General features: G+C 47.9%; 1 protein-coding gene across 5 annotated transcripts in view; it reads right to left on the reverse strand.

The window, feature by feature from the left end:
• LOC125960029 (E3 ubiquitin-protein ligase MIB2) overlaps positions 1–25,826 on the reverse strand; it is a 41,037-nt gene that overhangs the window by 8,543 nt on the left and 6,668 nt on the right. For 4 of the 5 annotated variants that reach the window (XM_049693151.1, XM_049693153.1, XM_049693152.1 and 1 more), the window contains exons 3-4: positions 9,683–10,034; positions 337–676 (exon numbers count right to left, since the gene is read on the reverse strand). In XM_049693151.1, coding sequence (XP_049549108.1) covers positions 337–676; positions 9,683–9,740 — 398 coding nt within the window. In that variant the 5' untranslated portion in view covers positions 9,741–10,034. Of the gene's footprint in view, positions 1–336; positions 677–9,682; positions 10,035–15,358; positions 15,963–25,826 lie in introns of those variants that run through there. The other variant, XM_049693155.1, reaches the window with a different exon arrangement.

Here is a 25,826-nt window from a genome sequence, read left to right on the forward strand (position 1 = left end):
ACGAGGTCGTCTTCGCCGCCAACAGTCCCCCCCGGGTGCTGTCGGTCTATGCTAATGCTAATGAAAGGTATTTTGATGGCTACATAGCAGCCAGACTACGTCACTCTATTATACCGGCCAGTTCCCCGGATAGGGGTTCTTCTCGATGAGCGAGAATACGCCCGCGGTTATGTAAGACCCGACTGCGATGTGTCAATTTCTTTTCAAATTTTGGTCCTTTTTTAAAGTTCTCGGCATGGAAGAGTGTGTCTTAAGTGTCTGTAGTGTCGTTTTCGGCATTGAGGGATAGATTTGAGATGATTTAGGGACAGTTTTAGGGTTCTGTGTTTTACTTACCCAACCGAGTTGGCCGTCTGGAAGCGGATGAACGGATGTTCGAGATCGTGCACGTCGTTGCCGTAGCAGGTAGCGCACAGATCGTAGTACGGACACTCGGCACACCGGAACCGGATACCGGCAATGCCCGCCTTCGAACAGCCGTCGCAGATAATGTTCGGATGCTTCACGCCGATCTGGGCGTTATCGATCACGATCAGATCGTACTGCTTGTGATAACCAACACGATAGTTGGTCCGATGGCCCGAATCCCAATTCACGACGACCGTCTTGTCTGGCGAGTGGGTCGATCCGGATCGTCCTATTTCACACAGCGTCCCGACGTGTCCTTCGCCGTCATCTGATGAAATGAGACCGGGGTAAACCAGGAAAAGAAGAACAGAACGGTTACATCATGTTAGCGCAAACACACGCAATTTGTCGTCTCCATCACGAACTCAGTCCGACCAAGAAAGTGAAATATATTCCAAATTCCAGCCCGCGTCACTATTTACCTACAACACCACGACCAACGGAGACCGAGAGATCTGTGTGGAGGGAAACCCACTCTAAAAAAAAGCACTACCACACAACCGGAACTAAAACTTTCCCCTCTCGGTCCGGTCCGGGTCCGGTGACAAGCGAGAGAAGATAAACGATTCGCAAACAACCGAAGACACACGCGCTGCTGATGTCACACCGCTACGCGTGTCTCTTGCTGTAGTATCTGGATTACACCGTACCGTTCACTGGCTGGCTGTTCACTGGAAGCCTGCGACAACGCGCAGCCGACGTTCAAGGGACGACCGTTCGCGTTCGAGCTTCGCGATCGATTAACATTTGTGCTGCATCTTCCCGACGTCCGGACCCGCGGCTTACTCGCGACGAGTTTTAACGCTCAACCGTCGGGTTGCGTGTTTCATCGCGAGGTGACGAAATACAGGGAGAGAAAACCAGCGAGACGGTGAGAGATGGAAGCGAGAGCGCACGCGGGCTCTTGTGGGACCTCTATCTTACGTTCCGTACCGACGTAGTTCCGGAGGAATGTGATCGATCGTCAGAAGCACGGGTGCACGGGCACAAAGAGGCAGCCAGCCGGCAGTCAGATAAGCGCATGTTGTTACTGCGTGAGTGACTGGGGCTTTGACGTCGCGAGCAGCGCTCCCCCCCCCCCCCCCCCCCCTTTATTCCGACCGATGAACATTCATTCAACGACGACACGACGAATCGTCAACGATGTTCACCGAGTGGGGGGCGACGAATAGGTTCTAAGGTTCGTTACTTAGGCGAGACTTCTAGCGGTCGTAAATGAACCACAAGGACGTGACTGCTCTTTAGGCCGTCGAATGTGTTAACATTCTTTGTCCTTAAAACTGGCCGGTCCTTTGCAGTCTCATCGGACGAACCTTGAAGTGAGCAATCCGAAGGATATCGAAGAGTGTTGAAGAGCGGAACATTAAAATTACGAAAATAAAAAAAAAAAAACAACAAACACGCACAGAGACGCTAGCACTCCAGGTGGCGGTGATCCGGATGACGAATTTCCGGTGTTCCTGTTTTCGTGGTAAAAGCGTGCGTATCTAAAGCCGACCATGACGCGTCAGACGCGTTCTTCTAGGAACGGCATTGAAGAGAACGAAGGGCATGGATAGATAAGCCTGTCACAGCCTGGTTACCGCACGGAGCGACATCTCTATCGACCACTATCAGAAAGAGAAGAGCAGCGTGTGGTGCGTGTGTCTCTGCGAAACTTCCGCCAGCGAATGACACGGTTTCGCGTATCCATGGACATATGGGACATGGCCATATGGCCATATCATGGCCGATTCCGTGAATTTCCCAGACACTAGATTATGGCCGGAACCGAACTTGACCAATGACAAAGAAACCTCCTCCTCCTCATTTACTCCTTTTTGTCACAAACGGATCGTCCCAAATGAATGTGCAATTGTCGCGCAAAAGTGCCGCTGATGATGACTTGCCATCCTCTCGCGGTCTCAACAGGCTGGAAAGTCCGCTGCCGGGCGGGATTGGTTGGTTGCGATTGCTGTGCGATGTAGGCGTTGCTGTCGGCAATGGCCGAAACGGATGTCACGGTCTGACCTCATCACGAACCACCGGGTAACCATTAATCAGACTTCAGACCACGGGGAAGGAAAACAGTAGCAGTAGGACTTTCCGATTGTGCATACGTGCCGCGGTATGATAGGGGCGGTTGTGGCCTCATTTTTCCCAAATGGCGCGGTATTCGCCAATCATTGCACGCTGACGATCGTTTCCGCACGTAGTCATCCTTCTTCTCTGTTGATCCACTCAAATAATACTCGGAGAATTGATCTGAGCTTTAGAGAGCAAAAAAAAACCCAAAATTCAAGATGCTTCCAAGACCGACGCATGCTACAGAGGGAGACGCCGCGCGCATCCCGGGATCGAATTAACAGTGACTTCTTGAAAAGTGACGAAGCATAAACGTGGCAGGCTGCGGATATAGGTAACCGCATCGCGTAGTAACCAAGCAACACACCAACAGCACAGCATCTCTCTGGACGTATTATTGTTTGTCTGTGTGTTGACGTTTGGCAAAATCCCCGACCGTTGGTGGTCTCGAGACTTCGTCTGAAGAGCATCGCAGATGTACTACGTGGCCGGATGGTTTTTTTTCTTCTCGCTTTTCGGAAATGGAGAACGCGAACAACGCATATACAACACAAGGCTCTCTCCCTCGGCTCGGGGATTTCCGACCGCACGCCACGGAAAGTCAACAACCGGCGGGCGCCCTGACAGGATGAGGAAGCTGCCCTGCATGCAACCCATACCGACCGGCAGCAGACAGCAGCCAACACAAGAAACCAAAACAGAAAAGACAGAGAAAAAGACGAGGCATCTTCGGAGACACGAATAGAGGATTGACGATGGCGGGGGATGCGAGAGATGCCTGCTGCTTCTTCTCCTTCCGTCCCCATAAATATCTTGACGTATCGCCGCTCGCCGTCGTAGTCCTAGTAAGCCGTGTCTCATCTTCATTAGGCTACGGACGCGGAGTGCAAACACACACACACTCTTTCTCGTTCCGTCGAAGGGCCCAGAGACAGAGCGCACCAGCAACTACCCCCCTCCGATACCTGTTACTTGAAAACCCGTACTTATCGCCGTAAGGGCGACATTTGGCGATGGCACGCGCGCACCCTTTCTAGTAGGAGCGGAGTGGCGAGAAGTTGTTTAAAAATATCACTCCGCTGACACACTATTTCGAGAAACGGGCGTACGGCGAACGGTACGCGGTTTCTTTTTAATGTTTTATCAAACCTCGTCTTACCTCGTCTCTCGGGAACTCGGGGGGAAAGGAACAATCGCTTCTAGTCTAGCCTGCATAATCCAGGAGCACTGTCATAGCTAGCCATACACCTGCGCGTATATAGGATATTTTGGAAAGGATTCGGTGTCTTACAAATAAAACCGGTGTTCTATCTATTCTCTGTTCAAATCACGGCAAATCACTGTCACGCATAGCACGCAGATATAACGCAAGAAGGGGAGCGCGTGCGTGCGTGTCGCATGTATGTGGTGTAAAGGTAAATGACACCCGGGACCGTCACCTAAGCAACGTCGCTGTCGAATGAGGGTTCCTTCGATCGGACTAGTTTGGGGGGAATGTTGCGTACTATGACTATTTTTAGAACAGACATTTCAATGAAGAAAAGAAGCATTATACCTTAAGTTATAAAAAAAACATATAATTGAAACTGTGGGTCTTTAACGGGTTATAAAAAAAAAATCAACCTACTATAGTACTGAAATGTACACCGATTTGCGCCACACGCTTTTGCTCCCTCAATCCAAAGGTGTCAATCGGCAGTGTTTTGTGGGATCGGACCATAACGGCTCCATCACCGAACACGCCATCGTTCGCCAATTAAGAAATTATGATTATTTTTGGATCAGTAAACATGTTATTTGCTCAAGCGAGCGACGTACCGATTTCGTATGTTTCGTATGGCTGGGCGACCCACCAGCCCGGCATGCCGTGCGCAATGAATCAATGCTCTCTACCTACCTGCTCTCACCTCGCCTGCTCTTTCCAACCCATTCGTAACATGCTGCTGTTCCGCAACCGAGAACGCCTCTTGGGGGGAGGGGTGGTTGGAAGGAGAGGTTGGCCAGAAATAGCAACCGGCACACAAACGCTAATTATGCCCATCATGCCCCCCTCCCTCTCCCCCCTGTGACACACGCAGATTACAACGATTTCTCTTAAGCCGTGTTCTGCCGGCGGGCTTATGTTATTTTTATGATTCATGCGCTTTAACCTCTGCCCAAGAGAGAGGGTGAGAGAGAGAGAGAGGAAAATAAGAGAACAGACAGAAAACACTACACCGAATAGAGAGTACCGTGGCGTGCCGCGAAAAGACTAAAATATTCATCCCCAATGCAGTAGTGGCCGGGATGCGCCAAGGAATAAAACACGGAACCGGACCGAAATCGAACTTCGAGTCCCCGGGGGCCGCACCGCAGCATAACGAGGCTTAGGTCGTGTACCATGTGCGGTCATGACAAAGCCCTACATCTGCAGTATTGATTTTTTTTCATTTGGGGTGTAGAATTCTTTCCCTTTGGAAACGAGAAATTTGATCGAGAAAGAGCATTGCATGTGGTGCATCAGACTGCAGACTAAAACGGCGAGCAGGGACGGACGGACAATGTTTTGATGCGCCAGAGGTTGGGTCTTGTTGATGTTTGGCTTTCCTTCACCATGACCTTCCCGTGGCCTAGACGCACCGAGATTGACCGAGGACAAACGAATCAAACCCATTAGATTCCTTGGTTGTATGGGTGTCTGGGGCCCCGTGAGCATAAATTAATGTAGAGCTTATTGTGGCTGTTGTGGCGGAGGAATAGTTTTATGGCATTAGATAACAAAAAAAAGTTAAATGGAACGCGTCGCTAAAGTAGCATTAGGGCACGCGGTGCACACGCATCAGCGCGCCTCAATTACACACATACCCTTACGCCATCTGCTACCGAACGGTGAGCTACTAAAAACCGAGGAAATGAGTTCTATAAAACGATACGGACATCGTCGCCGTATTGCGTGTGTAGGAAATCAAGGGACCACCACCAACCAAGTCTAGTCCAAGTGTCCAATCGTGGAGTATCGATGGTCAAACGGTACGTCGATTGAATGCGTCCAGCATTCCGATAAGCTGACGAAGCGTTAAGACGATGTTATGGGGCTATGTAATGGCGTTTATGTAAGCACACCGAAAGGTATCGGTGCGATATGAATGCATCGTGATTGTGTTGGCATGCACTGCCATGGTTTTAGTTCGTGCAATCATGGTAGCGAAAGTTACGGAGGGTGAGAAGTTGCTAAACTTTTCTCCATACTATGCTTAGGTGCCATGGAGTAATTAGAGCGATCGACACTTTCGAAAGTATCAAGTTGAAAGATATAAATGATGCGGTTTAATGGGAAAGTAGAAAGATTGGATTGGATTGCATTGGAAAATCACTTGGCTTATCGCTTAGGCAATGTGTGGAAAAGTGTTTCATAAAAACGCTCAGAATATGTTTATTGCTTATGTTTTCTTTTTAATTCCCGACGCTTGCAGATTTCTCAGTTCCGAGTTCATTCGTGCTACTGTTGTGTTAAAACTTTTATCCCACCAAAAATATCAGTTTCCACACTTGGTCAATTAAAGATTCAGTCGATTGCTGAATGGAGATGTCCTGGTGTATGGATCCGTATGGATTAAAGGTTAATGATGATCCGACTCCACTTCACGCCACTACCAACTCATTATCACGGTCAAGGCGTATTGACTTTTGCAATCAATATCACATGCTACCGGCATAAAGGTGGGGGACCTCTTCATTCAGTGCGAATGGCAGCACCCAGAAAGGAAGGATAACAACCATTGATCAGTTATAATGAGCACAAATATAGACCAACTCTTCAAACACATTCCCGACATACTACTGTGTCCAAAAAGTAAGGTGACACGGTGTCCAAATAGCCCGCGTAAATGGATATCTTTAATTTTGTATTTTTTATAGGTTTTCAGCTATGTTATTGACAACCATGGCAAGTTTCACGTCAAAATATTCACTAGTGTTTAAGATACGTATTTTTTTGTGAACTGCTAAAAGTGCATTCTTCGTTTTTCTCCATGTCGCAAATTTTTAAGCAATTTTTTATGCAGAATGCCTTTAGTGACGATACTACGTCAAAAAGAAATTAGTTACAGTTGGTAAAAAGACTTCCAGGAGGGTCGGGAACGTTTAGAAGAGGAAGAACGCTCTAGACGACAATCACCGACAATCGATGCAGCTCACGCCCAAAAAATCAAAGATTTGGTGTTGGAAAACCGTCGATAAACAACAAGAGTTTTTGCTGATAATATTGACATATCAAACATATCCGCTAATTACATTCGGAAGGATGTTTTTCATCTCAAGCGCGTCAGCGCTCGATCACGATAATGCACCATCTCACACTTCGTTGGTTTTCTGTGATATTAGACAAGCCCAAAATTTCGTTCCGGGGACACTGTTTTGACACGATAGAGCAGATTCAAGCCGCTGCGAAAAAGGCACCGAAGGCCATTCCTAAAGTCATTTTTTTCACGTGTTTCTAAAACTGGAAAATTCGTCGGCATAAGTGCATTGTGTCTGGGAGGGATTAGTTTGATGGCAAACCAATTGATTTGGAAGAAAAATTAAGGAACATTCAAAATACATCCAATGTCACCTTATTTTATGGACACAGTAGTATATAGTTTTGCATGCTTGGTAGCATGTGTTAAGCACACCAGAAGCTCACCCAGAAAGGTATGGCCCTCTCGTCATCATCCAGATAAAAGATTTTCACTCCAGATTTCAGAACGACAGAAATGACCGCTATACTCTGATCTTGTGGGTTGAAACAAGGCAGAGAGCCTCGCGTTTAAAAGCCATTTTATGTGTGATCGATGAACCCTGGTCTGCTGAGGTGAGAAGGACTTGATGTTTAATTTGATGATGAAAACGATGTGATCGTTGACACGCAAGCAATCCATTTACATTTACAAAACCCATAGACGCCCATACACACACACACACGCACCTATATACCAGAGTGTTTTCGATCCAATTAAAATAGGTTCGACATGTCACCGTATCCAGCAGTGGTACTGCTACGAAAAGTCGATCGAAGTAGGATAACCTTCGCCGATGCAGCGGCTATCAAGGTGGCGGTACCTTTTGCTAAAAATAAACTCCACTCCTTGGCTTCCTTTGATTGCTGACTCCTGTCAGTGGCTAACGTTGGCGGAAAGCGGCATTTTCCTAGCGCCCAAACCAGCAACGGAAATCCAGACAATCTGGAAACGATCAAATTATGCAAAACGACGAACAGCAGCAACAACAACAACAACAACAACAACAAAGAAAAGTGAATAAAAAAAAGACAAACAAAGCGAAGAAAAACCCCCGTGGCGTGGCGCGGCATGGAAACGAAATATGCGTGCCAGATGACATTGGTGACGTACCTCAAAAACCCGAGAAGCCAGAGGAAAGTTTGGCTTCCTGTGTATTTTCTCCAGGATAGCCCGCCTTGGCTGGGACTTCCATACTGCGGTGCGGGTACGGCGGCATCTGTACTCTGCTGCTCGCGCGTCCTCACTCACTCCCTCTTCTTTCCTCTTGGGTAGGGCCACAGACTACGTACGCCCACCGCATAGGCGGCGCGAGGGAGGCGCGAAAAGGCGAAATCCCACAGGAAAAAACCATCAACGCCGCTTCCGCTCTCGGGGACCACCGTGTGGCCGTGGCGTGACGCACGGCAGAGCCGCATCATCCTCGGTTCGTCTGTCCTGTTGCTTACCCTTGAAATATATTCTTAACGGGCTTAAAAGGGTTTAGCGTGTGCTGCACGGAGGTCAAAGTCCCGTAGCGCCTTCAGCGAGGAGGCGAGGGTAGATGGAACGCCCCCCTTGTCATTCCCGGGCAGAGGTGTCTCCGTCTGGTAACCGACAGAGTACGGAGGTACCCCTGGCTGTTGTTTGTTTGTGTGATGCGGCAGGAATATGGCAGTTCCGGGGTTTTCTCCGGGACCGTCGATTCAAGTTTTCCGGCGATCAAGGATGGAAAAAAGGAATTTAAACAAAATAAAACAAAACACAAAAAATAATAACCGATAGGAAACCATCTCTTCCTTTTACGCCGGATGTGCTGGAAACATCGCAAGGCAAACGCTGTGGTCGGGCATTTTTTTTTTTGGAGGAATATTTAATGTGATCGTAGGGATCGAGGGAATTTTCCTGACATTTAAAATCGGTTGTAAAATGTGTATTCCCCGCGGTATAACCAAAGTTAAAGAGTTTTAGCATATGGGGGTACAGGCGTAGAAGTTTAAGAAATTACGGATTTACCATAACGATAGCTGTAGGTATCTTGTGCAATGAATTCAGGTGAAATAAGAACCAGCTAACGTAAACTGAATACATCTACTTTGTTTACAGCGAGTTGTTTACTCTTGACGTATCATTGCTTACACGATGACAACAATGGCTACTGCGACCTCGAAATGTCTCTCAACCAATAAGTCTTTCTTCGAGACCATGTGGTTTGTGCTTGCGGTTCAGTATTGAAAAGAAGAAACCACCCAAAATCTTTTTAACGTAAGTTATTAATACTAAATCTTCAGCTCAGAAGTGAAAAAAACTGTGCAAACTCTAGCACATCAAAATACATTGAATTCTAAATTGCGTCAAAACATATGTTTACTAGGATAAAACATTTAAATCTAGGCCTACTCCAAACAGTAACTGCCAGCGGCTTAGTCCAATGCCCCAGATGACATCCATCAGATGACACCAAACAACACAGCACCAGCAGCAGTGAACCGTCCATCGAGTAGGAAGCGAATGTTGGATGCTCCAAATAGAACAAGGCATGATCGGTTGGTCCCTTTTCCGATGAACTTATGATGACTGTCTGGGTGTGCCGCCGTGGAACGCCGTACTTCTCAGTCAGTGTAAGCCTACGCAGAACTAGCAGGGGTGATGATGCACCCCAGCGAACGCGGATGAAAATAGCACAACAGATCAGCAACAAGGAAGAAAATACCGAAGAAATCGGGTGAATTGCTTCTCGTTTATCTAACCAACCCACAACATGGCGACAGAGCGCTGAGGATCCTTCAGACACCTCGTGAAACTAATTTTAGTCGCACTACAACAAGCGGGGCGACGGCAGACGCGATCGAAAGTACAGAATCGAGAGAGCTAATGACAAATCGACAAACAACCGCTGATCGTGCGCATCGGACATAGTAGAAGGTGTCAACGACATGGCGGTACAGCGGTCAATGAGCGAAACAGATCCTTACCTTGATCCTGCCAGATCCAGTCGGGACCGCGGGCGACGCGAATGCCCGGTGCTAGCATGGCTGTTGTCACCGCGTCTTCAAGCGCGGTTCGTGCCACTCCAGTGCACGGCGTTTGGCACAACAGACCGGACCCGGACACCACAGGCGGCCGGTCCTTGGACAACCACTCACGGGATTCCGTGCGTCGAACTGCTGTTGGAGACAACGATGACGATGTCGACGGCGATGAAGACAGCTTCACTTACTCAAACTCCCCTCAACTTGATGTCGGTGTCGGGGCGTTGCTACTGCATAGACATCGAAGAATTCCAGCGCTGGTCTGGGCTCACAGCCGGTACTCAGAAATGGACAACTGCAAAGACAAGAGAGAGAGAGCGAGAAAAGGAGCACATACTCATTAGACAGCGTTCTGACAAATGGGCAGCCACCTCCGGGCTAAATGCATTCTGCTGCCCCCGTATCCTGACATAAAATGAAGCGTAATTGAAAAATTATGAGTAATTAAAGTTCGTGAATTTGGAGACAGTGCAGTGCCTTCCCCCATCACACCCGTACCCCATTGCGCCTAGGGGGAATCTGGAGTGATTATACGAATGGCAGAAAGTCGCCGGGACGGGAAAATCGAATTAACTCGCATTTGATGGGTCAACAAGATGTCGATGTTGTGCGCCATTTTCGTCTGTGCTGTGGTCACCACCGGGGCTGGTGCCAGCCTGATGGACTGACCATGGGATGTCCGGAGTGTTGGCGAGGCCACCGCACGGATCCTCCTCCAGCACTCGAACTCGACGAAACTCGGTGAGAGTTCAACTATGACATGACATGCGCTGGTCAATCGTGTTTGACCGTGAGTCAGAGATGTCAGGGATGGTGTGTCACATTAAGCGGTCATAAAACTTTATGCACTGCACATCGATGATGTACACTCGTGCTCGAAGGACCAGCTGTGTTGGAGAATGGACAAATATTCCAATCATTCGAGTCGCTCGCAGATCGTCCGAAATATCGCTGATAACCCATCCCTTTCCCATCGCCATCGTGATACTGTCCTTAGTGTACTGAGAACACTGGACTGTATGGATATAATCGATAGAGATACTTCAAAAACTGTTGTTCTTCTTTTTGCAAATAATGCTTGTTTTAATGGAATCCACGAACACGCCTTTCAGCTGTCGCCACACGACTAGGCGCCATTCGAAGGTGCACCATAAAAACGTTGTTGACCATCCCCATTTCAACCCTACTCACTCAACACTTTGTCGTACGCAGCATACTTGTCGTTGATGCCAGTGTCTCGCACATCGACAGGTCGATCAGAGCATTGTCGCACGTACATGGGACCGGCTCCATTCCCATCTAACCGGTATCTACCCGAAGATGGGTGGATGTCTGTGAGAATGATAACCATGATGACTAATGCTTGAGCAGCATGCAATGCCGGAACGCTGCGTGCGAGGTGCATGATAACTCGTCTACCGGTGGTTAAGGATGTGGTACTTCTTGAATGAGTCTGTATTGTGCTTTCGAACGCTAAACTAAACCCCCCTTTTTTCAGAGGTTTAAAAGTTCAATGTACAATCTACAAAACGGGAAAGCACAGCAATTGCGGTCATTTTGAATGATCTTTACGATTTCTTGTTTTGATAGAATACATTTTCTGGTTCAGGAATCTCAGCCGTTTCCCAATTAAAGCCATCGGTTTGCTGTCTACGTGTAACAGATTGTTAAGCTTCCCCGTATAAAAAAAGCTGTAAACGTAAATCGTTTACCAACGTCTAGGAAGAGATTATTGAAGGGCAATGCTACGGTGAATTCCCGTTCTGATTAGTTGCTAGAAATACTAAAGACATAATTTTCGGCGCATATAATTAGCTCTTGCGTTCTTTTGAAGAGATAACTGTGAACATGGCCAACTTAAATTTCATTAAAATGAATCGCAAATTGATTAAACAACTAAGCATCTGACGATAGTGGTCAATCATTTTATTCCAATAAATTAAAATTAAATTTAAATTAGAATTAATCACATGCCAAGAGCATTTGTAATAATAGTTTTTTATGTTTTTGTGTTGAAAAGATAATAAAATGCAAAATATTGAAAACATCTGTTGACTGTTGTTAGCAACTGATGACTAAAAGGCAAACCTTATTTTATATGCTTCTGCACCCCTAAAAATCCTTTTTCATTATTCCCATCATAAGATCAGAATTACTAATCTGGTATTAATTTGAACTTACAAAAAAAAAAAAGAACTCAAAGCGAACCCATTTTCTGCACAATCATTTATCTCTGCCACCTTTGCCTTTAAACAAACTTTAATTACATGTGGTCCGTTTTCGTGGAACAAAAGGTTCTGACAAATTGTAATAGCTTCCGTCTTTTCCAACCGACCGCCCGGTTTGGGGAGGCTACATTCAGAGGCTGTTCCGGGTAACACTACACCCTCTGGAAAGATTTCTTTTGACTCGTTCTACAGACGAACGACGAGAACGCCACCCAACCATAACCTTTCTTTCTGCTACAGCCACAGCGGGTTGTAGTGTAATCAGAAGACCTCGAACACATGCTTTACTGGTTCACAGCTAACTGTTCCCAGCGTTACTTCATGGATGACGACTATTGCGCCCCGGTATTGCGGCCTGATTGTATCCAAAGTAGCCCTCTCCCCTCTGGTTTTGGACAAGTTTGGATCACACAGGGGCGAAAAGAGAGTTCCGATTGTTTCCCATGAGGAACCCATAAACCACAAACGGGAATCCCACCCCACAAAGAACCGAACCACATCCGGTTTCATTTAAAACCCCTTCGTCACCACCACCACGCACCCCACGCGCAGCACTTGTTCTCCACTTGATCTCATGCCTTTTTGTCCAGTTTTTTCTGTGATTCTCACCCAACAAATCGAAGGCCAACTAACAGGGACGGAACAGATACACAACTCGGGAAGAAAGCCCGGTTCCAACAAACCATAATGACCATCGGAACAAATGGAATCTAAAGGTTAGCCAACAGAGCACCACCAGGAGGAATCCATATGTGGGTTTTTTTTTTCATCGGGTTAGAGGAGAGGATGGTGACCGTTTCCGGAAGTTGGGTAAAATTAACTCTATCTTGTCATCGTCATCACCAGCAATCATCGTTGCGCTGCTGTGGGTATGGGGGACACCACTGTCAACCCACTGTTGTCGCCATCACGTTCATTACAGCTTCGAACCGATTGAACGGTACACGGCAGGCAGTTGAACCACGTATGTAGTACGCCATTTGTTGACCTCTCTTCTTTCCGTTGTACTCGTTTTCTCTCGGTCAATTCTGTTACTGGTTCGATTATCTGCCATACTCCATCGAGAGCGCTAATCGATGCGCTGTTTACTTGCTCTAGTTTTGGGCCAAGGTTTATAGATAAACAAATGACGCAACTGTTGGATGAGCGGGATAGAGTATAGACGGTCGCTAGAATATAGAATCGCTCGCTTTCATTGAGGGCACCGTTGTGAAGGACCCGTTTTTCTGGCGAGACTTGATAATTCCACTTCCCTTCACTCCTTACAACGCCACAATCAGTGGAGTTGTAATCAGAAACTACCCTTGCTGGATTGGATGGTACTAAACTTTACTACAATATTGACACATCGAAGCTTGTCAAAGACTCGGAACGTTAGAAACTAGAGAACGGAGGAACCGACGGGTGGAGATAACGCACGCGCACAACGCCATATTGCATGCGCCATTGTGTTCCGGTTATGGTCACGGCGGTGGTTTGGTAACGGTGACTTGTATTACCATTTCGTCTCACTCGCTCCTGTGCGTCTGTCTCTCTTTTTTTGGATTTTATTTTTTTTCATTTGCATTTGCATTCTCGTTTCGCTCGTTTCCGGTACGGTGAAGGTGTGCATCTTAATTTTACCAGCCGCGATACTCGTCCGTCCGTAAGTCGTGAAGTCAGCGAAGCGTATTGGCTGGACGTTGTAGTGCTTCCAGAGATGATGATTAGAACAGCGTTTCAAAACCTTGATTTATCAAGATTGTTCTTCTTGAGGCTACTTTACTCTATTGAGTATAAGCATAAGCTAATGTAAGAAGTAGGATTCGGGATACTCTATAAGGCATTCCATCGTTCTAGTATCTGGACGAGAGATTGAACGATTCATTCGTCGACAGGTCCAACGAACTAACTAAATAAAATAAGCAACGTGGTTTGATTACGAGGCGCAACTAGTGATCAATCTTACTCTAACGACCAGCTGACGTATATTTTCTATTGCGTACCTAATAACCTAGCAGCCTTTCTTCCTACGAAACCTACACCTTACGAACGAGAAGTCTCGGTACAACGCACCGACGGTTGCATGTTAATTGAGCCTTAGTCATCCACAAAACCGATCGGTACGATATCCGCTTGTGACTGACGCGCAAAAGCCCCCACTCGACAATGTGCAGTAATTTCCTGGTGGCCCTAATGTGTAGATCACACCAACCCCGGGGCTGTTTGCTTGCATTATTCATTCACTCGCTGCACCCGATCACGAGCACGCGTGATCATCGATAGAACCTCCATATGGCACACACAATGATTCGCGGATGAATTTCAATCTGTTTCACGCGAAAGAGAGGTCAGAAAGTGGAGCAGCAAGGAAGAGACCGATCGGTGACATTCGGTACACAGCTGCTGTCAGTTCGGGCCATGCCATCGACGAAATCGTCATACCGGACTAGTCGTCAACCGGTTCTAACCGGTACGGTCGGAGGGGCTCGCTATGGCGATGTTAGCGCAAACATGGCACACCCCTATATGCATACAAACACCCCTCGTGGCTCGTGTCATGTCTCCGGGTGGCGGTGGCGTGACGCATGACGTGTGCCCCCGAACGGTTGATTTGAACGGCAGCTCCTTCTCTTTCACACACCTGCCGCCCGCCGCGTCTACTCCACTTCCTCACTAATCAGTCAACGAAACCACAACGGAATACTTTCCCGGATCTCTGCTAGACATAGAAAGCCATCGCCAGGCCAATGATCTTCCCTTACCAACAGCAGTCAACGGCGAGGATAAGCGCTGTTCGTTGGAATTCTATATTTAATCTGTAACAACGCGGCAATGGCGCTAGCATGCAACCGCCTTCTGACGAGTGGCATGTGTGTTTAGCTCAAGATTCAGCAATTTGCAGTCAGTTTTGCGGTTATCGTTTGGGTGGGGGAATAATCTGGAAAGACCAAGTAAATATTTAACATTTTATGACAACAAATCAACACAATCGCTCGCGATGACGATAGCACGACGATCTTTTGAGGAAAACCCAACACACAAGAACCTTCAAAAAACCCCCCAGCCCAGCTAGAGATAGTAAGCGCCGATTGACGTAACGGTATAACATAAAATCAATAGGGAAACAAATATTATGTAAAAAGTCGGAGTATTTTTAAATTTTACGCGGGTAAAGGTTGAGCTTTTCAATGATAATTGTGCTATTTTTAGAAAGCAACAGCCTCTTCTAGTGAATAGACTATCAGAACGATGAGCAAAATAAGTGCCTCTGACTTCTTTTGCGGTTCACCGCGTATAGTGAACGCTTCGCGATGGTTCTAATCGCTAAAAACACTGATTTATGTCAATAGAACCGACACTGACGCACACCACCGTAGGGTACGGAGGAGCATCATAGCGCGTGACTTACCGGTGTCTTGTTATTCGGAAAGGGTAAGAACACTTATCCACCGGGAAGCCATAAAGCTACGGCGCCATACCCTTGCTACTCGGTGTGTTAATGCACTTCTCTCCATCTCGGGCTTGGCCACACCGTTATGAATGATATTAATCGTAAGAAGCGAGCGATGGAGGCACCCCAGCACACACACACAGGAACCTCTCAGGTGAGGTGTCACGCTCGGGGAAGCGTGTTATCGCGCGTGGCCAAGCATTGTGTAAACAGGGTGGAGTGTAGCAGCAACTGAAATGCTGCTGCTGCTGCTGCTGCTGGTGCTGGTGCTGCTACTGCTCCGACCGGTTGATTACTGGCCATGACTGACTGACTCACTCGGACTCGGACGGAGTGTATGGATGCCAGGATCCCGCACCAGATGGCTCCTCACCGGGTAACAGTACTTTGCAGCCATTTCTAGCAACGTGTCTAGGTGATTATCTAGGTCTACATACCACGGTGTGGCCTGGAAACATCTCGAGTCCCTTCCGTCACCCTTTCTGCAGTACCGCCTGCCCGGTTAATGGTCTGCTGAGTAGAACCTTCGAGACAATGAACTGTCCACGCACTAGCACACAGCGACTGTCGGCCGACAGGGCATTGCAGTCGTTGCGACAGCAATGTCGAACGATTCATCATGTGCAAGTGCAAGTCCTTCTCTACCTTTAGACAGAAATCGCCCGCAAACACATGGTGGCAGTCATACTCGCATGCAGCAAGTTTTGACTGATGGGCACATCCATCAAATGACAAACCATAACTGTGGTGGGCCCCCGGACCATTCGTCATTCCACCGTATGACGTTGCCTTATCTGAAACACGTGCCCCAGCCAGCTTATGCCGTAGCCCCGTTCTAAAGCGCCAACCGGCTTCTCCAGCGCCAGGCCAGACAACACGACTCGTGAAGATGGAGGAACAACAACGATCTCGGTGTCTGCCTTGTGCGTGTTCTCGGCGCGATCTGTAGCTTCGAACAAATCGGGTTTTGATTCCAACTTCGTTGATCCGATGACAGGGTAGGCAAGGGGTTGGTTGGTGAATCATTTATCGTGTGCCCATGGGTGGCACGCGCAAACTCGCACACGTGCTTCACCGATGCGATCGCGCTTCATGAAGTACATAAGGCAGACATACGGTTAACGTCTGCGAGTGTGGCACGCTTCATATGCCCATTCACAAGGCTTCTCGTATCGTTAGCAGGTTTTGTGACATTTTTATGATTTAACTTGTGTTTTACTTTTATAAAGTCAATCTTTCGAACCAGATCGCTAGTTATGAATTTACTTAATCAATTGTCCCGTATTTACGTAATTACTTGATTAATTGTACGTCATTTCGAGTACATTTTAAAACAATTACTTAACCCGTTTAATTCTTCTCAAAATGGAAAAGGCTTTTTTAAGCAAATACAATCGCCAACCTAACTGTAACTTCTACCCAATAACAAAGGATTTTTTACTGCCTTTACTTGCATTAGATGGAGCAGCTATTGCGAGGCACACTAAGGCCGCTTCTGTGCATATCCTTTCGATATGCCGGCAGATGCTGGCTAATTCTGCTCAGAAATGCTCGATAAGTAAATGTGAGCAGAAACAATCAATTAGCATTCAGTACGGCCGGTGCGCCCCTATATTCGTCAACGCGATGATCAATGATTTGCTTCACCTTTACCTTGCCTTGCGATGTCGCATCTGGTGCTGCAGCGGCTCGGGCAGCGGTTGCGGCGCCACACTATCACCACAACGTCAATGGCGGAGGCATAACGCCACCAGTGCGCTTTCGCGATTCGTTTCGCGCAAAATATGTTTATTTATTTTCTGCCTCCTGCACCGGCGGCTTGCGTCAGTCAGAGAGGCGCTAATGGTGTGGTATGGGGGAAACGAGGCTGCCCTACTAGGCTCGCTACAAGAAGAGCAGATGCGGCACGAAACTCGAATTACCCGATTAAAATGTTAATTGCATTAACCGGCGTGTTACAGAAGGTGGCGAAGGCGAAAGTCGCACAAAAAAAAAGAGAATACAAAGCTCGAACGAATGAACAACGCGCCGGTACGTCGGCGACACGACTGAGTGCGCTTCGAGACCGCGCGAACGAATGAGAGCATGTCCTTCGAAAGTGGCGGGCCTCATCATGCAGCGCCATCTCCCGCTATCTCTACATAACCTTCGGCGTTTTTAGACCCACAGCCGATAAAACAAGGGCCAAACCGAGGAGGGGGGGTTAGGGAGCCATCATAAGAGTAACTGGCATCGGATCAGGTAAAAGCGAAAATGGCATACACTCCACGATGAGCCTCCGTTGGCCCAGCCTTTGTCTCGGCCACAACCCGGTGAAGCGATACGCGATGAGACGAGCCGGTCTCCGGGGTCCACTTTCCCCCTCGCTAACGTCCATGAAGATCTGAAGGACCCCCACCGGTACTCTTCGGAACTGCTCGAATGTGTTTGATTACAAAAGCGCGTTCGCCATTTCCTCCGTTTTGAATGTGCGTCCGGAGCACTAGAGGCCACTGTTCTTCCTGCTGCTATTGCCGCAGAATTGTCACGGTCACGACGGTGATGGTGGAGACCCTCGGTGTTGGCCACTCTAGGCGACTGCAGACGGATGTGCGCAGCAGCAGCGACGTCGCTGCACGAGGTGAAACTCGTGTGTTTGGGTTTCAAGGTCTAGCGCACCGATCGATCGCCCGTTCGAACCGGCCGTTCACTCGTAGCTTTTTTGAGGAAATAAATTATTTAATCGATTTCGAAACGTTCGTTAGATCGACCGGAATCGGAAGTGGAAGCGCAATCCTACCGGTCATAAATGTGACGTTCTCCGAAACAGCGGTTCTCGGCATGGTTGCCTAGGTCATGCTGGGGGGAGTGGAATGGTGAAGGATGTAGACTGTGCTGGTGAGCTTTCAGATAGCCGTTGGTATCAGCAATTATTTTCTAATTCAATAAGACACTCGAATCAATGCGATATTAAAATAGAACTGAAGAAGAAATGGCGAAGAAATTTAAGAAAAAGGTTTCCAGTTCCGAGCTCCTTATCTGCAGTAACTGCAACAAACAGCCCTCTTGAGGTGCAGTGTGTGCTGGACACCTTCGTCACCTCTTAAAAAATGAAAATCCAAAAGACACTCCTGCACGAAGCCTTCGGACCATTTTTGACGGACCAAAATGCCAGCATTTTTTGCTTACCAGTGGCAACTACAAGAGCGTGCAGAGTATCTTCTACTAAAGAGATGGTTCACTAAGCTTCGACGTACCAACGGTGAATTTGATTATATTTTATCCAGAAGCCCCGATTACGTTAGCTCATCCTATGCTTAATACACAATCTGTATTCATACATTTCAACAAGCACAAAGCATTGCAATTTGTAAAATATTCAACCCAACAAATAAGCCGTTTGCATCGTTCAATGAGAAACTACGAAGGAAAATATAACCCAAAAAGTTATCAATCCCTCAAGAGTCGAAACATTCAAAATCCGAATTCGGATCAAAAAAGTGTTGTACTTGAAGTCGGCTTTGCGGAAAAAATAAACGTCTGCGTATAATTCCGGGTTCCCCGCGTTTCTTTACGCCAAGCGGAACCACCACCACCCGGACCCGGAATCATAAGTAATTCTCAATAAAAAAAAAAAGATCATTACTACCACACCGGTACAGGCGGATGCGGCGAAGTCGCCGCAAAAAAAAATCGGCTCCGTAGCCTGTTTTAAGCGGATCGACCGGCCCCCGACCGATCCGGGGCAACACACGCACCTCGACAGTAAAAGCCAATTCGTGTGAAGACATTACCGTTACCGTGAGTTAGTGCTCCGAAGGTCTCGAGCGGTCTCGGATTCTCGTAAGGTGTAGGTGTGTGTATGTGTGTGTGTGTGCGCGGTATCCATAAAGTATGTAGGAAGGATCCTGATGTGTATCCTGATGGCGACACTGCGCCGGTGAGCCCCGGTGAGCAGGCAAAAATCGAATAAGATATCATTCTCCCTGTGTGTGTGCGTCCTTTGCCTGCCTGTCGGTGATGGAAAATTGGTACGGAATGGGAATGAACCCCAATGATGGCATTTTATGTCGTCTGATACGCACGGAACGGATCTACACTACCAGCTGGATGCTGCTTTCAATAAGGAAGCGAAGTAAAAGCTTCGAAACTTTGGATTTCATTCCAATTATTTTGGGTTTACTGTTGTGCCAATCTCATCGGCCAAGGCAAACAACTTTTAATGAGCAGCGCACGGAATTGTGTCTCCAATCATGCGTCGATCTTATGCCGTACAAACTCCGAAAGAGGGACAAACAATGCTCTATCGCTACGTTCATTGCGACGGATGTTGACTCATGCATCGGGAAGATGCAGCAGCTACTGTTGCTGTTCTACGAATCCAATTCTTCCACTTCCGGCGCCAAAACAGCTTTTTGAACTACGAGCGATCAGCGAGCATAAGTAGCTACGCAATGCGCCGCAATGGCAGCCGTGACCGTTGTACAAGTGGAACGGAAACCCTTACTGTCACTATCGCATCCGACCAACCAGTCAGCAGTTCCAGTTCCCGCAGCGCAAGGTTAGCCAGCCGCCAGCACCACGATAAGACGACGGGGTACGGAGTGGCACATGAATCATCGCGCCCACTGTCAATCATCACGGGTTGTTGGGTGTTTACGGGTGATCCCTTTCGAGCATGATGATGAATGCGAGTGCCGCATCTTTCGCGGACTCATTTACTCGAGCAGCACGACGACCCCTTACGGCGCTACTGAGCACCGGAAGGGGAGGGAAGGGTAGTACGTACGTCCAAGGGAGAGAATCGATCTGGAAACATGGAATGGACCCGGTGGTGTACGAGACATGCAGAGGCAATTCATCGCGCGGCGTGGTGAAGAAAACCGGGAAGGGCAGTCACTTAACACCACCGGGCGGCTTCCGTTCCTTTCCGCGTCTTCCAACTGACGGGGCGTCATTATCACACACTCATCACACCAGCTCCACATGTCGCCACCTACCATGGCATGACCCCAGGCCACCACCTCCGCTGATGGGAAGGGGGGCGCCTATCGAATGCCACTCGATGTGCGATGATGCTGAGCTGGTTAGTTAGCCTGGCTGCGGGCTACGGAAACAAATTGACTCTTCTAGCGGCACTCCACAGACAAAGCACGCTGTCAGCGTCTCCTCACTGGGCTTGGCTCTCTTGGCGAGGATGGTGCAAAGGTGGAGGTCGGTGCTTGTCGGAGAGCCTGCTCAAAACTGCATGATAATGGGCCTTTAAAGTAATAGAATATTGAGCCAGCCAGTGCAGGCAACAAGTCGATCCCGGGAGGATGGAATATTGAAGGCTTTCATGTGCACAGAAGCACGTAAACGTTTAAAGAGGAGCATCAGGAGTTGGCTCGTGAGGAATGGCACTAATATAGCACAACTTAATGAAGATTTCAAGAACTTTACAGGAAAATGGATTGCAATATGAAGTTTACAGAGTACTTATGCGAACTGTAAGATCAAAAGCGATAGAAACCATTTGCTCTGTTTCATTCATAGTTTGAGTAATTTATCGACTTTTACGAAATTCGGATCAATTCAAAATTGCAAAACATTACAGCGTGCTCACAACAAAATCATTCTCACGTCATAAGTGTTCTTTACTTTAAGAAAGCAAATGGTGCTAGAGATATACCGCTATCTCTACAAGCAGTACTTGTACTAATTAACTCTACTGATAATTAATAACATAGATACCTTTAATATATGTTGATATAGTAGAAACTTCGGTCACACGAAAACAAATCTGATGGTAAAACGATCTGATAACTGAACTTGACATGTAATTCGATAACAATGTACGACAGCATTTTCTTGGGTAGCACAATCAGCGATATGATACTTCTAATTTGCGCAGGGCACGATGTTGATAAGAGAATATTGATCTATTATCGGCGATTAAAAATATTGAACTTTATCAGCAAAATACAGATATTAAGTCGAACATTAGATGCTAGCTTCAACTATTAGTCTATTCATTACTCAAAACAGCTTACACACTACCGAAAAACCTGTTGATACAGTTGATTCTACCACAACATTATACATTAATTCGATCGTGAGACATTCAACAGCAGCGCAGTGCAGTAAGCTGCTTACCAACGCGCAATGCCGCACCTCAATAGATGTGACGCGATGGCGAGTTGACTAATTAGTTGGCAACTGGCAGCTGGAGCGCATAAAACGGATTCAGGTGACGAAAAGACAATCTAAATTACGTCGCAAAGAGAACGCTCCGAGATACCCCGCCCGGCCCGGTAACTTTGTAGCCAATTAAAACTCCCTTCCACCTTCCAGCCAGAAAAAAAACCATAAGTCCAGTCCTCCCCGGTGTCGTCAGACGATAATTATTCGATTATGAACTCCACTCGCGCGATCTTCCCCATCAAATGTCTCCCACGCCCACGGTACACCTTTTGCTGCACAAATCGTCTTTCAGCGTCAGCGAAACCAACGAACGTCGCTGCTTGGTGCGATGCTGAAGGCTAATGGAAACCACTGGCAGCGACACACATATCCAGTGCACACTCAGAATGGTGGCTCTAATAGTTAATTGGCCAGTTTTGCCAGGGACTGTGGTCTTATCAAACCTCTTTTCTCCTGCATTGACTGCAACATTAGTCTCCTCCCGGTGCCGGAACGGTGGTTCCGGTTATCGTTGCACAATGGCCGCCCATAACACTTAGGGACCATACTCTACTCCTCCCCCATTCGGCAAGAATGTAAGATACCGAAACCCGGGTGACAACTGGGCTCTTGGGCACTCTAACCGATATCTTCGCGATGTGCCAGCATAGGAAGAGAGGACGGACACCATTCCGGAAGACCATCTTCGAAGCGGAAAGGAAGGTTAGGTTGCAATCAATCGGGCTGATTGCATTCAATTGATAATGGAGGGTCCCTCCGTATGGGAGTGTCTGTGGTTGCGAGGCAATGCTTTCGCCCACATACACCATCCCTTCACCTCCCTCCCAGCGAGGGGTGTGTCTGTGAAGACGCGTCTTGTACTCCCCAAACTCCACCGTGTCCACCCCGTGAAGCCGTGAGGCGCGAGTAGATCAATTACGCTAATTGATGTGCAGCATCATGGTGTTCCCGGTTAATGGTTCCTCCTCTCTCCCCAATCATTATACGACAGCCACGCAGGAGGCACACTTTCTGGGGCCGGGACAACCGACGCCAGCTGTTAAAATGCGCTTCCAGCACCGAGAAGTCTCGTGGATGATGATGATGATGGTGGAGATCAGAATGATTGGATTAATGCGATGCCGTGCGGTGCGGTTCGGTGTTCTGTTGTTTTGGGCCAGTAACCAGGTTTTCCCACTTTTGCATCGTGATGTGGCGAAACAACGGCGACGACGATCTGGAGCGGTTGTTTGTGTTTTGTTACGGATAAATAAATTTCCAAAACCAGACGTCAGTGTATCGCAATTTCCAATCAATCCTCGCTTCCCTCGATCGATCGCTTTTACCATTCGACGGGATCGAAATGAAATTCTATTCTGTTTGTTCAACATCTCCAGCCAGCCAGCCAGCCAGCCGGCCAGCCGGCCATTGCTGCTTCAACCGGTTCCAACTGGAATCCTACGCCTGAAGCGTAATGTAAATTAAGAAGCAGAACCGCAAGTGAAAGCAGAACCGAGGGAACGGGGGCCGATATTAATCTCGTACGCCAACAAACACCAGAACCACAGGCCCCGGTAACAGTCGGTTCTCGCGTTCTGCGCGACACTCGCCGACCGATATGACCGATAACGGAAACAGAGACGAGTGGGCCGGGCCGGGTCAATGTCAATTCAACAAAAGGGACAATCGGCGAACCCATTAGTGAAACATTGGCATCGAACAGAACAGAACACGCGATCTAACCGATGCCACCGCGGATCGCGGCGATCCGGACGATAACGGGGGGGGTGCAAAAACTCCGTTCTAGCTGATGTCGCGACTGGAAGCTCCGAGCAAGATGGACGCACGGGATAGTGTGCATATCGGCGGCGGCGGAAATGCGCGTCGCATAGCATTGAGTGGTTGGCACACTTTTGATGTAGCCGTTATCAGGCGCCTAGAGGATGCTGTTGCTCACAGCAAGTCGGTCTGTTACGACTTGATGCGGACGCCGATATGTCCACGATGCACAACCGTAATGGCGTGTACCGTAAGAGAGGCTTGAAGGTGAAGAGGCTTACCGTCGTGTCGTTCCAGCATTCCATATTCCATACAAGTGCTGGCGCGCGGGCTTACCTCTCGACTCGAGTGTCCTGTCGTCCTTGTTCGCAGGATGCCAGAATGTCGCTTCAAAAACGTACTTCGGGCAACATTTCGCGAAGGCGACCGACTGGAGTGGTTTGTATGAAAAAGAGATAACAGTTCCTCTTCCTTCATGAAAACATATCAAAGTCTAATGGATATCAAAACTTACGCGGGCCACCACAAGGACAAACCATGTCAAAAATGAAGAGGCATGTAATGGGTAAGCAAGCGAATAGCCCAAGGAGCATCAAACGAGTTTACGATTTACGAAAGTACTGGTGTACAAGGTCTGTACAAGGATGAACCACTTCAAATTGAAAGCTATCCTAGCTATCCATGGTCGCTTACGAAGAACCACGGGTTATACTAGTGCAAAAAAGTGGTGGAACATTTAAAAAGAATCAGCCAGCGTAAAAAAGCGACAGATGAACCGTTCGATAAAGGTAAGCTGCTTTACCTTCTGCACTGCTACACTTTTCGAGGATTAACTCATTGAACGAGGCTTTCATTTCAGGGCGCTCGGTTCAACTACTGTATGCATTTTCAAACAAAAAATAAAAGTAATTTCAATCAAAACCAACGCCAGCCACATCCAGCGTTGGTTACAGGAGGAAAACTCCTCTTTTCAATGCCACAGGTCACCGGATACACCGTCACCTGCTTTATGCGCGTCCGCGTGATCATCCACAGCGTGTCCTCGGGCACTCTGTAGGCCACTAGGCTAATCCCTGAGCACTGAGCGGCTTCAATTCGCGTGACCTGAAAGCGTGGCATGGTCCCGACGCATTCACAGCTTCCGAAAGTCATGTGGCGCAACGTCCAACACCAACAGACCAACAACAGCAACAGCAAATCTGAGGAAAAACCAACGGGAAGCCATTCCTATCCACGTTTTTCCGGCTAGTGTGCGTGTGTATGTGTGAACGGGATGTTTACACAGCATGCAAGGGGCTTACTGGAAAAGCGAAACGAGTCGCAGGATGCGAAACCACCACCCATTGACACGCCGCACCGGTCTCATCATCTTGTGAGAAGCAGGGTTGCCGTTTGGCACACTAGAGGACGCTCTTCAAGGTCCCATCATATCCATGTGCTGACCAGCCTGGGGGCCTCGGTTTCCTCGCCATGATGGCTATCCTCACACCAGTTGCATCGCTCCCAAGGGGAAAGCAACAGGAAAAAAACAACGAAAAATAAAATTCGCAGAAACATTCACACAGCCTGGAAAAGAAAATGTAGCTTTTCCCGGGGAACAAAAAAACCTTCCGTTCTGTGCGCACCGAGATTTTGCCGGGAATGGCACGGGCTAAGGGAGCGTGCGTAGCGACGAATGTAGAGTGAAATAAAATCAAACGAAAATGGAAATGGAAAACGGAAAAGTCGCAGGACGAACGAGAGAGGTTTGGCCCGTTTCATTTCCGTGCCATTCCTCTGGTGCGATGCGAGGCGAGAGGTGGTCCAGGATTTCCTTTGCCACAGGAAATGGGGAAACCAGGCACAGCATCAGATACAAACACACGCGCAGACAGCAGAACCGCAGAGAGACCACCGACGGCGAGGACTTGGTGTGAAGGTCGCTCGGATCGACAACCGTTTGATGTTGGGCCTAGGTCGCGGTCGACGACTGTGGAAGGTGTTCGGAAAGGGAGCTGCGGTGTCTTCTTTCGCTCCTCGGGGCGGTCCTTATCAATACGATTTCCGCGAGGCAGTTGCCGGCCCTTTTTTGTGTTTGGTTCATTCCCGCAGAAGAAGGCTTTCGGTGGAGGCTTTTCAACTGGCTTTTCGCTTTCCTAACGAAGCGAGCTCCCCGTATAACGATGTTAAGCATTTTATCTTAAATTGAGAAGGTAAGCTTTTCCATTCGAAACGGTTTCTATTGGGATCGAAAAGTCAAACATCATTGCGCCATCTCCAAGCAAAAAGGTGTGGTACGCGGGGGTGCTGCTAGAAAGGAAATATTTCTTTTTCTCGTCTAAAGTGACACTCAACAGATCCGGCCGTGCTACAGGTGGCTCCAATTATTGGCCGGTGCGTTGATAGCAATGGTGCATGAATTGCGCAATCTGGGAAGCAATGGTGGATAGGTTTATTGGGAACTCTATGGCGGAACTCGTCACAAAGAAGAGTGTTCTTCATCAACCTTTTTAGTAATGAAAACGGC

Source organism: Anopheles darlingi, chromosome 2 (genome assembly GCF_943734745.1).
Source record: "Anopheles darlingi chromosome 2, idAnoDarlMG_H_01, whole genome shotgun sequence".
In the NCBI taxonomy this organism is placed as follows: domain Eukaryota; kingdom Metazoa; phylum Arthropoda; class Insecta; order Diptera; family Culicidae; genus Anopheles; species Anopheles darlingi.